This window comes from Stegodyphus dumicola, chromosome X1 (assembly GCF_044657685.1).
Source record: "Stegodyphus dumicola isolate Sdum_Otavi_A_Nest chromosome X1, ASM4465768v1".
Lineage (NCBI taxonomy): Eukaryota > Metazoa > Arthropoda > Arachnida > Araneae > Eresidae > Stegodyphus > Stegodyphus dumicola.
Genome location: NC_140780.1, coordinates 81,465,285 through 81,487,308, shown reverse-complemented (window position 1 = coordinate 81,487,308; position 22,024 = coordinate 81,465,285). Strand labels below are relative to the sequence as shown.

The window sequence follows — 22,024 nt, the reverse complement described above, 5'->3', positions numbered from 1 at the left end:
ATGACAAAATACTACTATTAGATCTGCATTTGGAATAAATATTTTGCACTCTTTCAACTCATTAGACATTACGAACACTGATATTAATTAATCGCAAAGCTTAAACGTTTAAATACTTACTCACTACATATAACAGTGCAAAGTGCATGAGAATAATCTGCATAAAATGAACAATAAATATTTCAAGTAGTAATTGTTAACATTTTCTTACTTACCTGCGCTATACAACCAACATGCATTCAGCCATGTTTTTTTCTGCAACTAGCTTTCAAACACTTTTGTCCTGATTGGCTAATTTCCAGTCAGTCACGTGATTCTTCCGCGCGGCTACTGAAACATTATCTGTAATGTTACAAGCAAATCAGATGTTACCGCTACAGTTTGCTTTCAACCTGTTACCATTACAGGAAATTCTTCTGTAACTTTTTGATTTCTGTAACTTTACAAAACTTTTGCCTGTAAAGAGCGAACTTTTTTTTTTTACAATGAATAGTGTAACTATTTGTGTTAATTATCTTCAACTGCATAAGAGAATTGGATTCCAGCGCATTGATTGTGGCATAAAATACGCAAATTATGTGAGAGACAACATGTTGTGCAGTAAATGTATGTTGGAATCCGGTGAGCAGTATTACTTAATGTGGTTTCTGACAGTTATTATTGTTATGACTCAAATCCATCATTTAAAGAAAGGGGAAAAGTGGCGGTTATTTAGCAGGCTCGAAAGGAGGGGGCCCACCAGCGGCCGAGCGGTAAAGTCGCTGAACACTGGTAGTTCGCTCCGAGGTTCGAATCCCGCGAACGGGCTGGCTTCATGGGTGTTTTTGTGGTTTTCCCCATGTGTAACGTGTATACGAGCCAGTTTCCCTTAGAAAGTTCTCCACGAAGGCATCCCTTCCCTTAGGCAGATAGTCCTAGTGTGCTTTGCCATAATTAAATACACCACTACACCACGAAAGGAGGAGGGAAATACAAATGAAAATGGAGGTTGTCCGAAATCTGAATGTCCCTCAAAGTGTTACGTTCTGCCTATTCAAGGGATCCCATGAGCAAGAATTATATCCGAAGACTCCTTTTCTGTCATTGACATATCAGTGAAATTATAAAATCCTGTAACTACTAGAACAGAATTCTAGTAACCCGAATGGCTTTAGACATTCAGGTTTCAGCAGTTATTCGAAATAGCCGTTCAACTGCTTTACAAAGGCATCATAAGGTTGGACCTTTTGCGAGAAATGTTGTATTCGCTCACGTTCATATTCCAAAGATAGCTGTTTAAGGTAGGGTTGGCGTCAACAGAGACAAGAAGAATGGGACCATGCAGTGTTTAGTAATGAGTCCAGATATAGATTGAACTTTGCTTTAAGATATTCTTTGATTTGGAGGAAACGACGAACACGCAACTCTTGCCTTTATTTATTCATGAAAGAACCTGTTTCTGCAAAAGTGATTTCATTGTTTGGTGTAGAATTAAGAAGAAATAGCCACCCGAGTTACATATCTTTGACAAAAATCCTGTAACCAGACACAGTTGTTTGGACGAGATTGTACTATATACATCGCGTATTTATTCAAAAGTAACTTCACTTATATGATAGTGTTAAGCCAAAAGAAAGAAAACAGCAACAAGAAAGTAACAGCTAAACAAAGAGTATTGCCTACTCGTTGTTTAGCTGTTACTTTACATGACTCCATAAATACATTTTATCTATTTTATAGTTCTCTCTCCTGCCCATTGCTTAACATTTTCAATACTTTAACATAAGACTGCAGAGGTTACTTTAAGTTTCTAACAGTTATTATAAGTTTAAACATGCTTTACTGTCTATTCTCGTTTTCCATCTACTATTCCCTATCAGATTAAATATCGCGTTGTATGCAAATGCGTTAGAAGGAGTATTTAAGGAAGGTTCAGCTTACTTCGAGAGAGAGAGAGAGAGCTTGGAAGTCCTCAGTAGCGCGTGTTTACCGTCAGGTTACTTCGTTCGTAAATCTACTACGCTCAGCCGTTTTTTACGTGCCTGTTGATAATCACCGGATAGGTTATATTAAGGGCCAACTATGTTAGATATTTGTGTCTAGCTTCGGCTAAGTCTGCTAAGTTTAGTATTAGAAAAGTTTCTTATTCTCTTATCTTTATTTTAAATTTATTTAAAAGCCCAAGTGGCGGCTTTCCTGTAAGCTCGAGAAGGGGCCATCTGGTTATTTCTCTGAGTGACTAAAATGATGTTTTAACCCTTCTCTGGACTCTGTCGTTAATCGAGCTCAGAGATAAGTCGATACCCAATTCACTAGGTTCCCCAACGTTCAATATAGGCAAAGTACCGAGGAACATTATAAGACTTATAAAAATGTACCTGGAAGCTGTAAGGCTGTAAAGGTATTTTATGAAATCTGTTTACATGTACTGCGTAACAGTTTCATAAAATACGCCTTTTTAAGCAATGACTCAAACCTCAGAAAGCAAACATGTAATCATGAGACAGAATTAAATGTAAGATTGGAAGAATCGAATAAACCAAGATCTTTTCGACTGTAATAAGAATAAAAATCATTGTAAGTCATAACTTTAATTTTAGGTGTTATAATGAAGAAAGTAAAACTCACTGAAGCAAATGCAGTAGCTTATTCCGTGCTAAGTATAAGCAAGTGCCATGCCAGTCATATAAGTTTTAATCGTAAAATTCATTTACCAAACCATCTAATAATCAAGTTTATTGTTTAACAACATACCAGATTTTGTTAGAAAGTGCGGCTCAAATAGGTGCAGGAATATTTAAAGTTTCTTATCATAATTTGCCGTATGGAATCGAGTACCTTGTACTTACTCATAAGGTGATTTGATGCTGATTTATAAGAATTTCGTGTTTCGCAACTCTGACGAAGAACAAAGTATCAGATTATAAATTATGGCAAAACATGCGAGGGCAATCTATCGAGGGAATATACATCTTCGCGGAGGACTTACGTAACGCAAACCGTGCCTTATTTACATTGCACAAAAACCTATGTGGAAAATATGTTCTTGTTATAGTATTATTATTTGTCTATATGTCTATTTGTCTATAACTTTGGTGAAATCTTTATCTGTGCATAAAGTTTCCTTTTTCTAGAGAAAGTGCAATTTAATACGATTTTTAACATGCAAAGCAAATTTAACAGTAATTCAACTGTGGTAAGTATTTAAACATACTCCGTGAGGCACATCTTAGAGTTTTACTTTTCTTCGCTGCTTCATTACAAAAGGAACGGGGAAAATAGTTTGCATAGCGGTAAGTATTGGCAAATTAAAAGCATTGTGCTAAAATTACCGCCTTTATTAGGCAAATTTCAACAATTTAACTCAAAGTATGCAGCACCGTTTTACAATTATCGGCATAAAAGTGCCGACGACATTAGGATATCCCAGAGTTTAGGGATAACAGCTCCAAAAACAAGTGATTTTGAATAAAGGTACTACGATATCTCTTTCTCCACCAACTTTATTAAATAACAAAATATTTTGCTCAAAAGACTTCTGCATAAAGATGGTCTTTTGGTGGACTAATGGCTTTACCTATTGGATGGCCTAATAGCTATAGCTAAGACATACTGGTAATTTTTGCAGATTTTGCCTTCCGTAGCTGAATGAGGTTTACCAGTTTGTTTTTGTGTAATGATCTAATGGTTTTGTAGTTTGTTTTTTGTAATTTGGTGTAATAAATTGTTTTGGCTTTTCCTTATGGAAATCATACTAGAGCTGCCTACCTATAAGAAGGAATGCTGGTACGAAGACATCCTTTCTTTATTGAGAGACAGCGCTAGTTTGTTTTTTCATAATTAAATAGTTTAGTGCAAAGCTAAGTAAAGAAGCTGAACGGTAATAAAGGCTGTAGGATTCAAAGTCAAGTAATCTTGATGAATTTATTTGCATCGTTTTACTAACTTATATTTTTGATTTTGAATTTTAAACACCTTATAAAGCACTTTGGTTATTCTAAATGTAATTGCATTTAATTTGCTTTTCACTTCATAAGTATTTCTCGTTTTCGTTCTCTAGTGTGTCTTCAAATGAACAAAGGTATATTTACACTTGTGGCTCCTACAGGAGAAGCATCTTACGATACACTTGCTTCTTATTCAAACACATTTCAAGTGCCGTTTGTCAGCCCTGCCTTTCCCGAGCTAAGCAGCGATCGGCCAGCTTTCTATGGACTGAGCTTACGTCCTCGATATTTAAGAGCAATCTTGGATGTCATCATGTACTATCACTGGAAGATCATCTATTATCTTTATGACACAGATGGCGGTAAGACCTTTATTCTTATTTCTTGGAATAACCAAAAATGCTAAACGTATTATCATTAAAACAGCGGTTATGAGTGTAGCATGATGAAACACACCATTTGATTCATCGTGAAAGATAAGCTCCAAATATCAATAATGATCTAACAAAGATGAATATGAAATATTATTTGTACATGAAAATACACGTGCCCCAGAAAACGTGATAGATTTAAAAAGTTAAAAATATGCGAAGTTGTTACACCCAACACTTCTGTCAGCCAGAATAAACTTATTACAAGATAAAATTAACTATTATGTAATTGTGTTTTAGCATTCTAAAAGATGTAACAAATATAGGTAAATAAATATGTGACTTCGCCTCTTCAAAACGTTCTTTCGAATTTCAATTTTCTGATCTTTATTCACAAAAATAATTCTTTATTTTATTTTGTGATAGTTTATACTATATTTTGTTTACTTTGCTGAAGAAACCCATCTAACTCTCTTATGGCGACTGCCTGTCATAAACTAAATAAACATAAGCTTTTATAATTATGCTTTTATAATTATAACATTATTCACGAAAAACACCAGCATTTAACCAATAAAAACCTTGAAATATATATAAAGAGAATCATCAAAATTTTTTATTTCTCTAGCATATTAAACATTTTGCAAAAAATCTAGGGTTATATTTCTAATTCCTAATATCACAGGAAAATGATTTATTATGAAAAACAATAGTTCATAATTTCTGAATCATTAACTTTATCCTTCCTCAGCGTGATATAGTTTGATGTGACGTAATCTAGTTTTGTAACAACGTGACTTGTTTTGACAGTTATGCTATGGCAGAGGGTGTCAGTGTAGTTTCTTTCTGTTTTTTGAGAGTGTTTTTTTTTCAACCGCTCATATTCGTTTTGAAGTTCTGTGCGTGTATGCCTTGAGATTTTTTATTTTCAATTTGTAAACTTAAGTGACGTAGATAATCTTTTCCTGAATTGTTGTTCTAAGAATACTGAAGCGTTTAAATCAAGGGTCTTAATGAGCTAAGATGATGATACATGGAAAACTTTACAATAAAATGTCTGCAAAACAGAAAATAAAAGCACTGAGTTTAGATTTATAATCCAACGTGGAGGGAAAATCCAAAGAATTTGGTAGAAAATTGCGATGTATTGTTTATAATAATGAAATTGTTGATATACTTTTAAGTTTGCGTTCAGTCTAATTTATAAAAGATTGATTAATTGCTAAGGAAAGTCAAGTAGTCAGATAGAAGGAATACTTTTAACAACCAGCTTGTGTTTCAAAAAACTAAACAAAACACGTATTGAAATATTTTTGTAAATTTTTTACTGCTTCATTCGTAAAATCTACCTTGAGTAAACATTATTAATTCAGAGTACTTCAGAAAATTAATTGTCATATATATTTATAAATAAGATATAAGAAAATACGATAGCTGCTTTAAAAATAATTGTCGATTTCAAAATTAACATTTCTAGATGTGGCGATCTCCCGCTAAATTAATCTGTTCCCCCAAATTCGAGATCTTTCTACGTTATATAACGCTATTGGAACAGGGCAACTGAAACTAATATTAACCAATCATAGTTTGTCTCTAGAACCGCATCTACTTTGGTACAAATGCCCTGGCTAGTTAACTGCGTCATTCTTCCCTTTCCTGACTGCCGCTCGGTCAACATCGCGTCTCTTTGCCTTTCTTAAACTGCCTTCGTCATTTCTTTTTAAAACCCAATATACATAGAAATTTATCAGATTTCATTATGACTGAATCATAGAAATGTATCGGCATTCATTATGATTGAATCACAGAAATGCATCGGATTTCATTATGATTGGATAAATAAATATCTACTGAGATGATTTTATATGTGCGAAAAAAAAGAGTAGAAATTCTTTAAGCTGAAGAGTGTTAACTGCTCATTATAGTTTTTACCTTCAACCGTTACTGTCTGCTCAGCCGTGACTTATCGAAAGCTGTTAAGAGTTCCAGCGTCGGACTGCGCATTCAAAATCCTTACATAGTCATTACGTATTTCTGCTTATATAAGTAGAAAGTAGTGATTAAAAAATTGAGAGACCTAGTTTGTCAAAAATTGCCCGTTGTGCTGCAAATTTTAAAATAGATTGAAAAGAAAAGGAAAGTTAAAAATTAGCTACAGCCTTAAAGCACATTTGATGGAGCTAGTTCCTAAGTTTACATGTAACTAGCTGCATCCAATGTACTTTAAATCTTTAACTAAATTTAACTTTCCTTTTCTTTTCAAACTCTCTCTCTATATATACAGGGTGTTTATAAATGAATGGAGCTGTTTTAAAAATCATTAATAAATCGACGTGTCTTACTCGTGGTAAAACCTAAACCGTAAGCATTGGCAATTGTTCAAGTTTTTTTTATGTGGTACCTGCTGTTTGCTTGTCATGCTTACTGCGCAGCCACAGCGTCAGTTTCCAAGATGGCATACCAACAGGAAAAGGCTTTCTGTGTACTTTGTTTTGAAGTGTCTAGATCTGTGGTTACAGATCGTGCATTTTCGTGCAGGATTTAGAAAAGATACACAACACAAGAATAATATAAGTAAATGGTACCGACAGTTCGTGAAAACTGGGTGCCTTGGTAAATACAAGAGTTCTTCTCGACCTCTTGTATCTGATTCAAACATTGAATGAATGCGCAGGTATCTTAAATTTCACAGGAGTGTACGAGAGCTTCAGCGAAGTCGTCGCAAGTCACTAATAAAGCAATCAGGGAATTTGACATACCAAGACTACGCTTTGGAAGGTATTGCATAAGCGGCTATGTTTTAAACCATTCAAAGTAGGATTTGTGCAGGACTTACACCAGCAGACGAAAAGACGGGGCTTTTGTGAAGATATGCAGTGGAGATATGCAGTGAAGATATGCAAATGGAGGGAAGAGACGGTTTTGTAGAAAGTATCATCTTTTGAAATGAAGCCACTTTCCATATAAATAGCAAGGTGATCATCTACAATGTTTATATCTGGGGAAGCAAAAAACACATTCACAGATACAGCTTCAGCGTAACTCCCCAAAAATGAACGTTTTCTGCGCGGTGCCCAGGAAGAAAGTGCACAGCCCATTTTTCTTCGAAAAAGAAACAGTGATAAGTGACTCATTTTGAAGTGTGCTGGAAACCTAGTTGTTAATCGAGCTGAACACCAATTATGATGATTACATTTTGCAACTGGATGGTGCTCCGCCTCATTTTCACAGGGGTGTACGAGAGTTTCTTAGTCGTGTTCTTCACCAATGCTGGATTGAATGTGCTGCAACAGCAGACAACAACCTTCTCCACTGGCCACGTCATTCGTCAGAATTAACACCATGCGATTTCTTTATGTGGGGGTTTATTAAAGATCGAGCTTATGTACTGCAAATGCTTTGAAGAAGTGATCGGATAAATCATGCACTGTACACCCTCACGGATATGCTACACCGAGTATGGGAAGAATTCTATTAATGTATAGATGTGTATCTTTTGACCAAGAGTACATACATTGAAGGATTGAGATTAATGCTTCAAAAACGGGGACAGTTGCTGTTATTTATGCTGTAAAGTTTACCCATATATAAAGTCATACATCGATTTATTATTAATTTTTAAAACCGCAACATTCATTTATAAAAACCCTATATATATATATTTAATTTTTTATTTCCGTCCAAATTATTTTATAATTCTCGTAATTAACCTGCATCTTTATTTATGTAATATTAATAGAATAAAAGCGTTTACGACTTTACATCAATATTTCTCTGACTCCAAGTCTTAAACAAGTTTAATCATTAGTTTTAAACAAATCTGCCGGGAATGCAAGTAAGCCATTACGCAAAAAAATAATCGCTATCACCGATAATCCTCGTCTCTAAGACAATCACCTCCATAGAAAAACAAAATTGTCTGAAACTGTAAATGATTGTTTTAAAGAGGGTTCTTAAATTTGAAAAGGTCTCCAACACTATCTCATACTAATGTTGTCTGCAGTTAATAAATAGTTCGGTACTTTTTAATACTTCTAATAATTTAACGAAGGCTTTTAATGGAATTCATTAATTTTATTATAATAATGATCCTAACACATATTTTTCTGAGACTTATGCATGAAAATATGTATTCTTTGAACTCTGCATTTCTTCAGTCATATAATATATATGTGTTATGTTAAAAAGATAAATCAGCCTTTTTCAGTGTCTTAAGTTTACTGGGAAATTGAGCTTTGAGACAAATAGAACTACATATGTTTTATGCATGTTTATTAACTTCTTTTTGTAATCCTGTAGGGTTCTGCTTGTATGGAAGCTGAACTTAATGTCCTTCAGACCCTACTAGACTTACAAGAGAGCTGTCGCTCCAGTCAGAACTCAAATGACAGATTCTTAGAACAGTTAAAATAACCATTCAAACCACCAAATATTCATTTATTGAACTCATAAGCTCTCTCTCGGAAGCACCATTTATCTACAGTATGTAACTCCGCTAATTGGGGGTACATAAAATAACGTGAAACATAAAGTTTAAATTCAAGTAACGTAGTTTCAGACAGCAAACAAAATGTTTACTTGAACTGGGTCAAGTAATTAAATATCCGCTTTTATAATTGGGCTAAAAAAAGGCTAAAGCCTTAATATACTTAGGCAGAGCGGATGATAATATATAGTTGCTTACGAGGCTACAAGAGGATCTAACTATAAGATTGCTAAAACCTCGACATCAATATAATTTGCATTCCGGTGAGGACTACCCAAGAAAGTTCAAATAAGGTTTTAAAACATAATAATTGGTTAATAAACATAAAATCCTGTATGTTCCTCTACCAGAATTTAAACAAATCGAAAATGAACGTCTTAACTACCGTCGACAAGATTTTAAATTTTGATCTAAAAGCATGAGCCAGCTATTGCAAAATCTCTTTTAAATTCTTACAAATAAATTCACATTCTACAAAGTTTCGTGCAAGTTTACATATTCAAATGCCATTGTAAATTTTTGTCTTACATGTCCTTCCATGTATCTGGAAGGAAAAGTAATTTAGCATAGAACTATTTAAGCTGCACGATAACCACGTACAAGAATATCCTTTCACAATTCATATTTTCTCTGGCAATCTCTTTTTTTTTCACATTGCTCTCTAGTTTTCTGTTGGATGAATCAGTGTGTGTTCCAGCAACTAATTGCTGACTGAATTCCAACCATGTTAGAAGCATAAGACACACCAGACCTCAGCGAAATCCTATTTCTTAATTGATATCTAATATTCTACGCGTATATTTCATTTAACTCTGTATGTTACTGTGTTGACTGGAGAGAATAACTGCGAGTAAACTATCTTATAGTATGCTAGCTGTAAGTTTGTAGAGACATTAGATATTTTTTGGAAGCAAGAGAAGAGAAAACTGAGGAACGCCTTCGCCGGGAATCCAACCACGGACCTCTGGAATACACGCTTATCGTGCAGACCACTATACCACGAAGGCAAGCTAAGAAGGCAGGAGAAATACCTTATAAGTTTTCATTTGCAACATTTTGTTTTTACAATATATTATTTCAAAATAGCATACTTTCAAAATATTGTACTCTATTCCGTTTACTGCATTTTCGAAGTTGCCTTTACTTGGTTTACATTTTAAATGGAAAATACAGACTCGAGTAGACTACGTGTAAATTCCATTCAACTGTATGAGAGTAACTGTAGAGAGCCTAGCTTTTAATTAATGTCTCCTATAATATTCTAACTGTAAGCTTTCATTTGCAATACACGCTATGAGCAGCACATTTTGTTTTTACAATGTATTATTTCTTAACATACCATATTCAGGCATTTAAAATATTATACTCCATTCCGTTTACTCCAGTTTCAAAGTTGCTTTTACTTAGTTTCATTTTAAATAGAAAATAAATACTCGAATACACCACGTGTAAATTTCATTTAACTGTATAAATGCTGACTGGAGAACCTAACTTTAAGTTGTAAGGATTATGTTAATTATATTAACAGTTAAATTTTGAGTTAAACTTCCTTTCCTATCGCTTCTTAATTTCAACTTTCCACTTCCAGAACGTAGTTTTAGAATCACGTTTGAATGCAAATCGAGGAAGAGCGGTATTTAACCGCGAAGTTCTACTGTCTTAGTGAAAGAGAACCAGAGATTCTGGCTAGCACACGTCCGCCTTTTTAGGCTACTCTCTCTTAAGCTGTTATTACGCTCTGCCGTATTTTAGGCTCTTAATAGTTTCTCAGTCAATTAGCGTTAAGGGGCCAACTCCGTTAGAATCTTGATAGCTTCGACTATATCCTTTTAGTTATGATTAGTTAAGTTTTAATTCTTAGTTTCCTAAGTTCAAGCCCAAGTGTCGGCTTTTATTGTACACTGTTGCTATTGTTCTGTTAAAATCTTATTTGAATAATGAATGGTTATTTAGCCTTCCATCTTGTTGTTTCTTATCACACGAACTCAAGCGATTATTCGCTTATCAGTTCTTAAGATTCTTCACATTCAACTGTAACTTAAGGTACACAATAGAGAATCTTACAAAGTAAACTCTCTTATAGTATGCTAGCTGTAAGTTTTCATATGCAATACACGCTATCAGCAGCACATTTGGTTTTTACAACACAATTTTTCTTAACATAGCATATTCGGACATTCAAAGTTTTATACTTTATTCCATTTACTACATTTCCAAAGTCGTTTTTACTTAGTTTTAATTTTAAATAGAGTTGCTATTATTACACTCGAATTCGTGCTAAAATTTTCTACCAATAACAGTCTTTTGGAGTAATGTAACATAATCATGTTTAACACAGATACATGAAATTCTTAAAAGTAGATCAATTCATCAATAAATAAGCTTCTTAGCTATACTTAATTTAGATATCCTTGCTTGATGCAAAACAACAGTGTACTAGCAACTTCATTCATATATATAAATTAAACTGCTTCTTGAAAAAAAAAATAAAGTAAATTTTCCCTTTTGTTATTGTTGAAGTCAGCCATCCTCTTCTCCACAGATTGACTTCAAGTTGGGTAGTTACAGTTCTTTGATAAGTATACGTCTGCTGGGCTTCTAGTTATCCTGGTTCTCTCCTAGCTTCTTCCATTTCTCAAATGCACTCCTTTACTCTGCTTGAATTCTTTTGACCTTCGCTGTATTCTGGTGGTGCCGGTCTCTTCCTTGGAAGATTCCTTTGAGGTTAAGAGTGTGACTTTGATCGCTATTTTTTGAACGTTACTTTGTATTAGTTCCTTGTCCGGCAGCCTTTTGTAGCGTAGACTTCTTAAAGTCCTTGCTACACAAGGAGACAAAGCTGCTCAGCGACATCGCAAAATTTCAGACGTGTCGTCTGTACAGGGAGATCTGATATCTAAGTTGCTCCGAGTTACTAAGCCGATCAGAGGATTCAAAGCAAATGACGCAAAATAAAAATAAAGATTATCTATCATTTATTCGCTCACATTTGAATTATTTATAAAATAACAGTGTATCATGAGCTATAATTTGTACATTTTCTGTTAAGAAACTTCTAATTGTTTTTCTATCTATCGGTGAAAATTTGAGCTAAAATGTATCTTACACATTTACACTCTTATATGTAGAAAATAATAGGAAAACTCCGTATCTGTGAAAGCTTTTAATGCAAACCTCTCTCTGATATGAGAAATATCTGATTTTTATTGGATTTTAGAAAAGTGTTCAAATTTTTGTGACGCCCTGTGTATCACAAATCGAGTTAATTAGATTCATTACGAAACACATCAAACAGAGGTAGAGTAAAATATAACCTTCCTTGTCGCTAAGAAGTGTACAAGTTTATAATCGCTCAAATAGTTAAAAATGTACTATTTTATTTGAAAGAAAAACTTAAGATCTAAAAAATGGATTGAATCACAAAGCCTTTGGGAACTGGCGAGGTACGAAAACATGTGAATGGTGCATGACAAATTTTAGGTTTCGTTAAAAGCAACATTCGTCGTACCGCGTAGTTGTTAAAAGTCCTGGTAGCACACCTTAATAAGAAATAGCGAACAACAAATTAGACGTTCTAACACAATGTGTTTATTTCCTCTCGGGCGAAAAGTTTAAAGAGGTATTTAATAGGGCATAAAATGTATCTTACAGCTATACGTTGCTCACTAGAGGCGTGAAAAACGATGTAAATTAGCTCATTTCTCGGTGGCAGCTACTAGAAGCAATTCACTACAGTGAGTGCGCCCGTGTCCCTAACTTCAATATGTGCTCGTTAATCCTTGTGATCGTTGGAGTATGCTGTCATATAGGGATCAGTCAGTGTGGCAGGTAATCTGGCGTACTTGACTGACGAACTTAACTGCATCATTCTGCGACAGTAATCCCCTAATGTCATGAAGGTCACTGCATCAATCGTCCGAGGGACTGCGTTAAATTGTCAAATTCACGAGAATTTATTGCAGGAGACATTTTATGTTTGAACACTTTATTTTCTATGTCAGTTGTAATGAACTGTTTTCTACGATGTTTTCGCCTAATACGTTGTTAAACGAAGTATTAGTGATATATTAAAACGTTATTAAAGACTTTAGGTTGGAATCTTAGTAACGGTTGCGAAGTAATCTAAAACTTTTATGTTTCAGGAGGGGAAAAGTTTTATTATTTGCTTGTGAACAACTTAACTTGATGATAAATAATAAATGAAATATATAAATAATAAAAAGTTATAAATTAAAAATATTATTGAAACTTTGTTTTGTATACTTAATGCGTAATAATAGTGCTGCAAGGGATATGGTAAAGTAAGCAACGAGGAGTTTATTGCCAGTTAGTATCCCAAATGTAAGTTTAAATGCTACATTTTGTATTCAATTTCATTTATAAAGACTTATAGGCTTTTTGGAACAGGAAGGCTGCAAAATCAATTGTCACCATCCCGGGATTTGAACCACCGACCTTCTATTGCGATCCCATCACTACAGAAGCATGCAGGGGGAGGGAAATGAGGTTATATCTATTCATGTTGGTATATTGGGTTTATATTCTTTCAGTTGAAACACGTATCTTTATTTTATGATAGTTCATATGGTTTTAAGACAGCAAGGTATTCCAGGAATTTTGTCGTCAGAAACGTCTGTTTTCCCATTTTTCACGTTTTTATATACTAGATGCCACATGGCAAACTGAGAAATTTTTAGGTGCTGTCAATGCGTTTTGCATAAATATTTAATTTTTGTCGGCCTGACAAACTGCTAATTTTGACAGATCTCATGCTGATAGGATTAGACGTAATGTCTATAGCTTAATTTTCAAAGTTATACTACCAAAGCCTTTGACATCCACATGAGTTGTCAGTTTAAACGCATGTTAGTACTTCTTAAAAATGTATTTTAAATTTAAGTTTTAATAATATATCTTTATTTTTCCTTTCACTGCAGACACGAGAGCTGTCCCAGTAAGAGAGAGGTTGTTCATACTAACACTCTAATTAATATCATTTATAGGGCATATTTTTTATACATAAATTTATAACATATGTATTTTTTATTAGCGTAATTAATAAAATAAATTTCTAACGCAATTCACTGCGTACATTGAAGGCGATTTCTCCCCCCCCCTTATGGAGTGGCTTCGTCGTGTAAGTGGAAGTACGTCCTGCTGACAACCAGGAACGCCCGAAGTTCGGATCCCGAGTAGGTCATAGCCCATTTGCACATTTTGCACGTCTACTGTTTTGAAATAAAATGTTTACAGGTCTCTTAAACTTTAGTATAGAATAATCGATTCGAGGTGCCTAATATTCTATTTCCTTTGAGTCTGGAATTTATATTTGGTAAATTATTCTGTAATATTTTTCAAACTCAGTAAAATGTTTGCATTACTGTTACGTAGACTCTGGAAAGAAGTTCAGTTGAAATTCAGGTCAATACATTTTCTAAGAAAACCCTTATCCCAAAATTGAAACAAGCAGAATTTCCACTTTTTATGAGACGGACAGCACTTTATTTATATATAAGAAAATGTGGTTATAAATGAATGATAAATGCTTGTGACATGAAAACGGAGAAAATGCGAATTCAATTTAGTTAAAAGTTGTTTTGTTAAATATTTGCCAACAGAAAATTATATAAATCATTCGAAAATTTACTTGGTTGCTGCTCTCACGCTTATATGCGCTAAATTATATTCCCTGTCAAAATATTATTTTCAAAATAGACAAATTTTTTTTTATTTGTAATAATTCAAGTATCTATAACATATGTAATCACAACTAGATTTTTCTGTAAGCTGCAAATAGCAGTTAAGATTGTTGATCTCTCAAGTATGGATCAAGATTTTACACTTTTCAAATTCAGACAGACTAGTTTTTTGTGTTACTCAAAATCAAATCATTAACATTAAGATATCCCTTCCTACATTAATACGGAATTAAATTAATAAATGTTGCCTTTAAAATAATAGAAGCGACTAGGATGTTCAACCTATTTATGATGTAAACAAGTGTTTTTCCAACAGATATTGCTTTCTTTTCATATCACTGCAGCAACTAAAGTTCCTCATGATATTAACCTAGAGGAAGGTTTTTTCAGTAAGAAATGCCAGTTTCATCTCTGTCTCTGTTAAAAACGGTCTATAGAGTATTACTAAAATTTTAGTACAAAAGGGCAGAATCCTGAGACTCAGTGACCAAAAGTCAGGTGGTGAAGAATTATATCCACCACATTTTAATTTGGGCATCATTGCAAAATTAAAGTGTCTTGCAACAAGAAACATGAAAAATCAATTATCTTCTTGCCGATATTCGAACAACGGATCTCTTAATGTTGAATGGACGTGCTGACCTCTCATAGTACAAGAGTACGCCAGAGGGAATTCTGTATTTCTTTAAACTTTATTTGAAACGTGTGTAAAAATCTTAAGAATTATCTGAAGATAAATAAAGAATTGTGTGTGAGGAATTAAAGTAAGGTTTCCATATCTCTAACTGGGAAATCTCCGAGCTGCATTATGTATGAAATTTTAATAAAATAAAATAACTGAGCACATAAATACAGGAATATGATTAACAATAGTTTGTACAATTTTGAAGCCTTGGTTTTACTTAAGTAGATATATGGCAAATCTTTCATAAGCGAATTAAATTATTACTAATCAAACCTAAATTTTCTTTGATATCAACTGGTGTTTTTATTTCTCAAAGTATGGAGAAAGTATGATTTGTTTGAAAACTTCAATTTCCTGTTTAACAACAAGTCAGGTCAATTATAGAAAGCTAGGAGAAACTTTGGGTACAGTTCAGTGCTTTCAGGATATTTTTAACACTGTTTTATAACGCAGCACTGTTTAACATTTTAACACTGTTTTACATGTACAGTTTCGTATCTGTATCGATAATTACTATTTAAGAATTGAAATCATTTATCAGAAATAAATCAAATGTGTTTTACCTTCATTTTCCATTCTCAAAATCTACCTTCAATTGATGTAATAAAAATGCTGCGGTCATAAAGATCACTTTTTGCCTAAATTATGTTTATTTATTGGGGAACATCTGTCAAAATATTAAGAGTGACTTAGCTTAAAATGACATAAATAGTAACTACTTATGCAAAAAGCTGATAACAGGAACAGAAGTCTTGTAGAAATGTAATGTATGCATAGAGTATACGTTTATGTATGATGCCATAATTCGCGAGTATTCCAGGTATGCGTAAGCCATAAATAATAGTACACTGAAGTTTAACTAAGAGTAAATAATCAAGAATAAGTTAAATAGCATAGAATTATATATATATATATATACATATATATATATATATATATCTTGAAGATATATATATATATCTTTTAGAAGGTTTTATCACTTCTAAAATACATCATTTTAATCACTTCTAAAATAACCCTTTTAATACATCATTTAATTTACAATTCTAGTATTACTTTTAAACCTCATTCTTAAAAATTCTTAATTAATAATGATTTGAAATTTGTGTAAATTTCATTGAGGTTCAATGTAAGTACAAACACTATAAAATGTTGATAAGATCTCAGTGTTTCTGCTGCTTGGATTCAAGCATAGCATAGTAAAAGTTTTGTACATAAATACATTAAATGATCATCCTTCAATATTCAGCTTTAAAGTAATTAGGATTCCAAGGTATTAACGTTGAGCCTATCGGAAGAAAGAAAGACACATGAAAAGTCAGGCCATCTATTATCAAGAGTAATAGAGAAGATAAAGTGGGAGAGCACGAGGAATCCTTAGCAAAATAAAAGACAGAGAATACGAGGGAATCTGAGCACTTTCAAGAGGTGATTTCGACTTTACCCAGAGTGATTTACCCATCGTCTAGGATATTCTATAGATATAAAACTCTGAGACTGACGAAATGGATTTTCCAGAGTAGAGTAGCCAGGCAGATCCTTTAAGGCACCTTCCTTTCTACTGCGAAAAATCACAGGAACTGAAAGGAAAAAAATCAGGGTAATCACAAGAATTGCAAGTTACTGAAGAGAGGCGTGTTATTTTGAAGTGTTTGAAACGCTTTATTTTTCCAGCTCTTTAATATATTCAGGGGTCGATTTTCCTTGCTCGCTTTTATGTCATGATTTCTCGTTTTGTATTTCCTTTGAGTTCACTATATCTTGGTTGTACTTCTATGTCTTTTATAACCTAGTTTCATTTCCTGAATATTAGAAATATAAATGTTATCGTACTTATTTTTAATAAATTCTTATGTTTATATGCGAACGAATAGTGCGCATTAAAACTGACAAATTGTTTTATTCATTAAAATTTTCTCTGTTCTTTTTGTATTGCTTCAAACGTTTAAAAAATTTTGGGATTTAAATTTATTAAATCAGAGTTTCTTTTTGCATCCTATAATTTTTTCTTGAAATTTAAACTCACATTAGAGTTACCTTTTGTTAAAATAGACTTCGTAAATTTTCATTTCGCTAAATACAAATACTTGATATAAATGAAAGAGGATCAATGATATTTGTTAAATGATCAGTTGCATATATTCTAGATAGTTAATTGCATTATAAACACTAACCTATAATTAGAAAATGTACTAATACAGGTAAGTAAGTAAGGGGAGTGAGACAGACATAAAACATTTTCTTGACTTCAGGAGATTTTTAATAAACATTTAGTTATATATTAGTTTAAAATATTTCTAAATAAATTATTTCTAAATAAATATAGAAACAAATATTATATACTGTAAGATTCCAACCTGTGTACCTTTGAGTTAGAGTTAAATTGAGGAACCTTAAGAACTGATAAGCGAATAATCGCTTGAGTTCGTGAGACAGAGAACAAAATGTGAGAAGGGTTAATTACGCTTTATTATTCAAAATAAAGTTAACAGACGACTCCTTATTGGCGTTACAATGAAGCCTCCACTTAAGCTTGAACTCAGGAATAATAATCAATAAAACTTAACTAAGAGGATATAGTCGAAGCTATCGATATTCTAACAGAGTTCGCCCCTTAATGATAACTAACGTCGAAGCTATCAAGGGCCTACGGCCGAGCTTAATAATCGCTTAAGAGAGAGAGAGTAGCCTAAAAAGGCGAACGCGAGCTAGTCAGAATCACTGGCTCTCTCTAATTAAGTCAGTAGAACTTCACAGTTAAATATTTCTTCTTATTTGCATTCAAACGCGATTCCGAAAATACGTTCTTTCCGGAAGTTGTAAACTAAAATTTAGGAAGATAGGAAAGTAACTTTTAACTAAAGATTAACTGTTAGAAAAATTAACATAAACCTTACAATGCAACCGCAAGCACAGAAGATTCACACTAGTTAGCTCAAGAGGATATACCTTATTGATGGAAATGTTTGTTTAGAAGTACTGCAGGGCCTTTCAGTTTGGTGAAATAAGGAATTACAAATAAAAAATTATAACAGTCAAATCATAATTTCTTCAGTATAACTTCTACGAAATTTATGATGTTAAAATGTACACTGCTCAAAAAAAAAAAAAAAAAAAAAAAAAAAAAAAATGGGACAGTCCTATATCTCCTGATCTACTGGGCCGATTGACAAAATTCAAACTGCGTTCTTCATGTCTCGAAAGCGCGACTTAGGATATATATTAGATTTATATATAGCACTATTCTAACATAGGTATTTTGACACAAAATCGGACTTTTTCTGAAATAACATACCAATTTTTTTACATATTTGGATTCTACGACTCAAATTACGCCTAAATATGAAATTTTGTAAATTTTGGAGCAAAATTTACGGAGAAATTCACAAATTTATGTTGGCACTTTTTTGTCAGTTTGCGCCAAGAATAGTTCACTTGGCGAACTTCTTAATATATGGCAACCTAGTTTCCTTTCCCGTGAAAGGAAAAAAAGTCACCATCCTTCCTTTTTTCCAAATAATGTTCTTTATATTATATTTTTAATTATAACTTATTAAGTAATTTTTTCTTTTTCGAATTTCATTTTAATTGTTTAAGTTGCACTTTTTTTTTCTTTTTCGAATAACTGTTTTAAAAATTTCTATTTACCTATTCGAACTGCGTAAATAAAGGTGCAACGTTTATTTTTTTTTCAAATAGTTTTCTTTATATATTTTTTCGTCATAGTTATTATTTTAGGTAATTTTTAAATTTTTATACTTTTATTTTAATTGGTTGTGTTGCATTGTCTCTTCAGATAATTGTTTTAAAATTTTCTATTTATTCCTTCGAATTGAGCATTTTAAATATATTTATTATTATAAATTTTCCAGAATTTGATTTTATTTATTTGAATTGCGTTTCTTTCGGAGGAATACTTTGTAACCCGGACTACGATGCGTTTGAAAACTGCATATATTAAAAGAGAAAATACAGTAAAGCACAATTAACACGTCTTTCAATGTTCCGTTCAGAAAAGATATATATAAATAAGAGAGATGTATAACCGACATTTTAACTTAGGATGAATTGCATACACTGCTTTAAACAGTTTTATCATTGTGCCCATTGCTTTACACAATTTTATCCTACATTTGGCTTCTTAAATATTATTCATATTTTAGTCAAATATTTTATTTTTGAAATCGTAAGAATCAAATATCATAAGATTAAAAAGTTTTAAATTAAAAAAAAAATACAAATACTAAATTTTACCCCAAAATTTATTTTTTCTTCTCTTTTTCTTCAGGCATTCTACTTTATTCTTGCTCTTTTTCTTTAGGCATTCCGCAACTATATTAAAAAGCATCCAAATTTTCGGAATATCTTGATATTTTTTACAATCATTTTAAATAAAGTTATCGCCTTCCATTTCATAAAGGCCCACACATGGCCGAGCGGTAAAGTCGCTGAACACTGGTAGTTCACTCCGGGGTTCGAATCCCGGTAAACGGGCTGGTTGCATGGGCGTTTTCGTGTATTTTCTCATGTGTACCGTGTATGCCAGCTGGTTTCCCTTAGAAAGTTCTTCACAAAGGTATCCTTCCTTTTCCAAAGCCCTGCTTTGACGTAACTTAATAATCCAATTCAATCCATTTCATCAATATTTGGTCAGAGCCTTTATCAGTCTTTAGAGGCTAAACATTTTGAAGGTATGAGATGAAAGGAAAGACTGGTTTCATAAAGAGGTTTTGGTTTATTTAATTATGACAAAGCACACTAGGGCTACCTGCCTAAGGGGAGGAATGCCTTCGTGGAGGACTTTCTAAAGGAAACTGGCTCGCATACACGTTACACATGGGGAAAACCACGAAAATGCCCATGCAGCCAGCCCGTTCGCGCGATTCGGACCTCGGACTGAACTACCAGCGTTCAGCGACTTTACCGCTCGGCCGCTGTTTCATCAGGAGGAAAAAAAAAAAAAAAAAAAAAAAAAAAAAAAAAAAAAAACGTCTTTAGGTGACATCCACATACATCACTGGATAAAACTCCTGAATATTCAAATAATTCGAATGAGAAAATCATGGGACTCTCAATTTATGATACGATATGATGTTCTATAACGTAATTTAAATTTATACGACCATATAGTCTAAAACCAGTCGCTCTTCACTTTAATCTGCAATGATATCGTTTTTGTCTTTTCTGTTAACCACAAGCTCAATTGATGGTATTTGCTGGTGTACACGTCCAAGTGTTTTTTCTTTAAACACCTAAATTCTTTGAAATATCCTGAAAGTATATTCAAAAGCGTCCAACTTTTTGAAACATCTTGGTATGTCTGACAGCCAAATTTCCCTGCAAATTTTTGCTTACTTTTCTCCCTAATTTTCTTCTTTCCTTCTACAGTTATTTTCAGTGCACACACAAGAAAATTAAGATTTTTCGATTGCTAAACTTCCATAAATTTTGCATTCTTGTCAATTTTTAAAAATATCAATTACATGAATTGCGTTTCAGCTGAAGACAGCTTTTCATTTTCTAGTCATTTTAACTATAAATAAAGTTTAAAGCGAAGTCCAAAGGATAAATATTTTAATTAAAAGATTTTTGCTAAATGACAAAGAAATAAAACAGTCCAGCAGTGTTTATTCTGTACCACCGAGTAACCCGATTCTTATATCATTATATCAGCTGAAACAATCTAAATCATATTAAAGATCATATTTTTTATACAATCTATAACGCGAGAGAAAAATTAGCTTCTTAAAAAAACATTCTTTCTAAGAGGATTAATATAAAAGATTATATTTATATATATATTTTTAAAGCTGGGACTTGAACCAAACTGTCAAATTTTTAAAGTTTAATTTACATGGTGGTTATAATTAAAGTTCCAATTTGAAATGGCCATAAAAGGAAAATTACCGTACCAAATGTTATCAAACTTGGGAATCGTGTAAAGGAGGTTACGAGAATTTATTTTCCGCGGAAAATAAAGAGTTCAAAAACTCACCACCAGGGGGAAAATGGCGCTGTATACAAGATTGATAAATGAAATAAGACACGAAAACATCTGTTTAAAATATGTTTAATATTTTCCGAAACGTGTTACAAAGCATGTTCAATGTAGCGTCCAGCATTTTCCGAAAGCAAGTTAAATTCTGTTACTGCATTCTCAACAGCAGCTCTTAGCATATCAGGAGGAATGTTACGGATATGTCAGTGTATCACATTTTTCATTTCTGCCAAATTATTTAGATTATCACCATAAACAGTGCTTTTGAGAAAGCACTGTTTATGGCTAAAAGCCCCATAGCTAAAAGCCACAGAGGTTGAGGACTGGTGGGAAGAGGGGAAGTGTTGGCGGTTATAACAGTAGCTGTCATTCAACACTAAACAGTGTGGAATGACTGCTATGCAATCGAATGCAGTAGGAGAATGCAATGGAACTAGATATATAACATGAGGGATTTCTTTGGCCCAAATCGATTAAAAGCGTTCTGAATCAGTATCTTTATGTTTTAGGGCCAAATTCAGGCTTCAAAAATTACAAATTAGCGATCTGTAAGAAAATGATTTCCAGATTGTACGGACTTGTGCGAGTGATTTGCGATCTCACATTTTCTAATCGCTAATTCGTGGTTTTCACGGACGAATTTCTCACTTACACGGATGGCGCACTCAACGTTTATCGAATTTAACGCCTTTAAACGGTAATTTGCTTACTTCAAAGTTTCTTAAGGGTCATATTAAACCCGTGTAACAAAAGGTTAAGTTAGATTCTGACCCATATTTCTATTAACAATATTGCATACAGCGCCATTTTCCCCCTGGTGGTGAGGTTTCGAACTTCCTTTTTTTCCCGGAAAATAAAT

General features: G+C 33.1%; 1 protein-coding gene across 1 annotated transcript in view; it reads left to right on the top strand.

The window, feature by feature from the left end:
* Positions 1–3,721: 3,721 nt before the first annotated feature.
* LOC118202165 (glutamate receptor 1-like) overlaps positions 3,722–22,024 on the top strand; it is a 209,386-nt gene continuing 191,083 nt past the window's right edge. Inside the window, exons 1-2 of the mRNA XM_085808169.1 lie at positions 3,722–3,803; positions 4,040–4,288. Coding sequence (XP_085664295.1) covers positions 3,722–3,803; positions 4,040–4,288 — 331 coding nt within the window. The remainder of the gene's footprint in view (positions 3,804–4,039; positions 4,289–22,024) is intronic.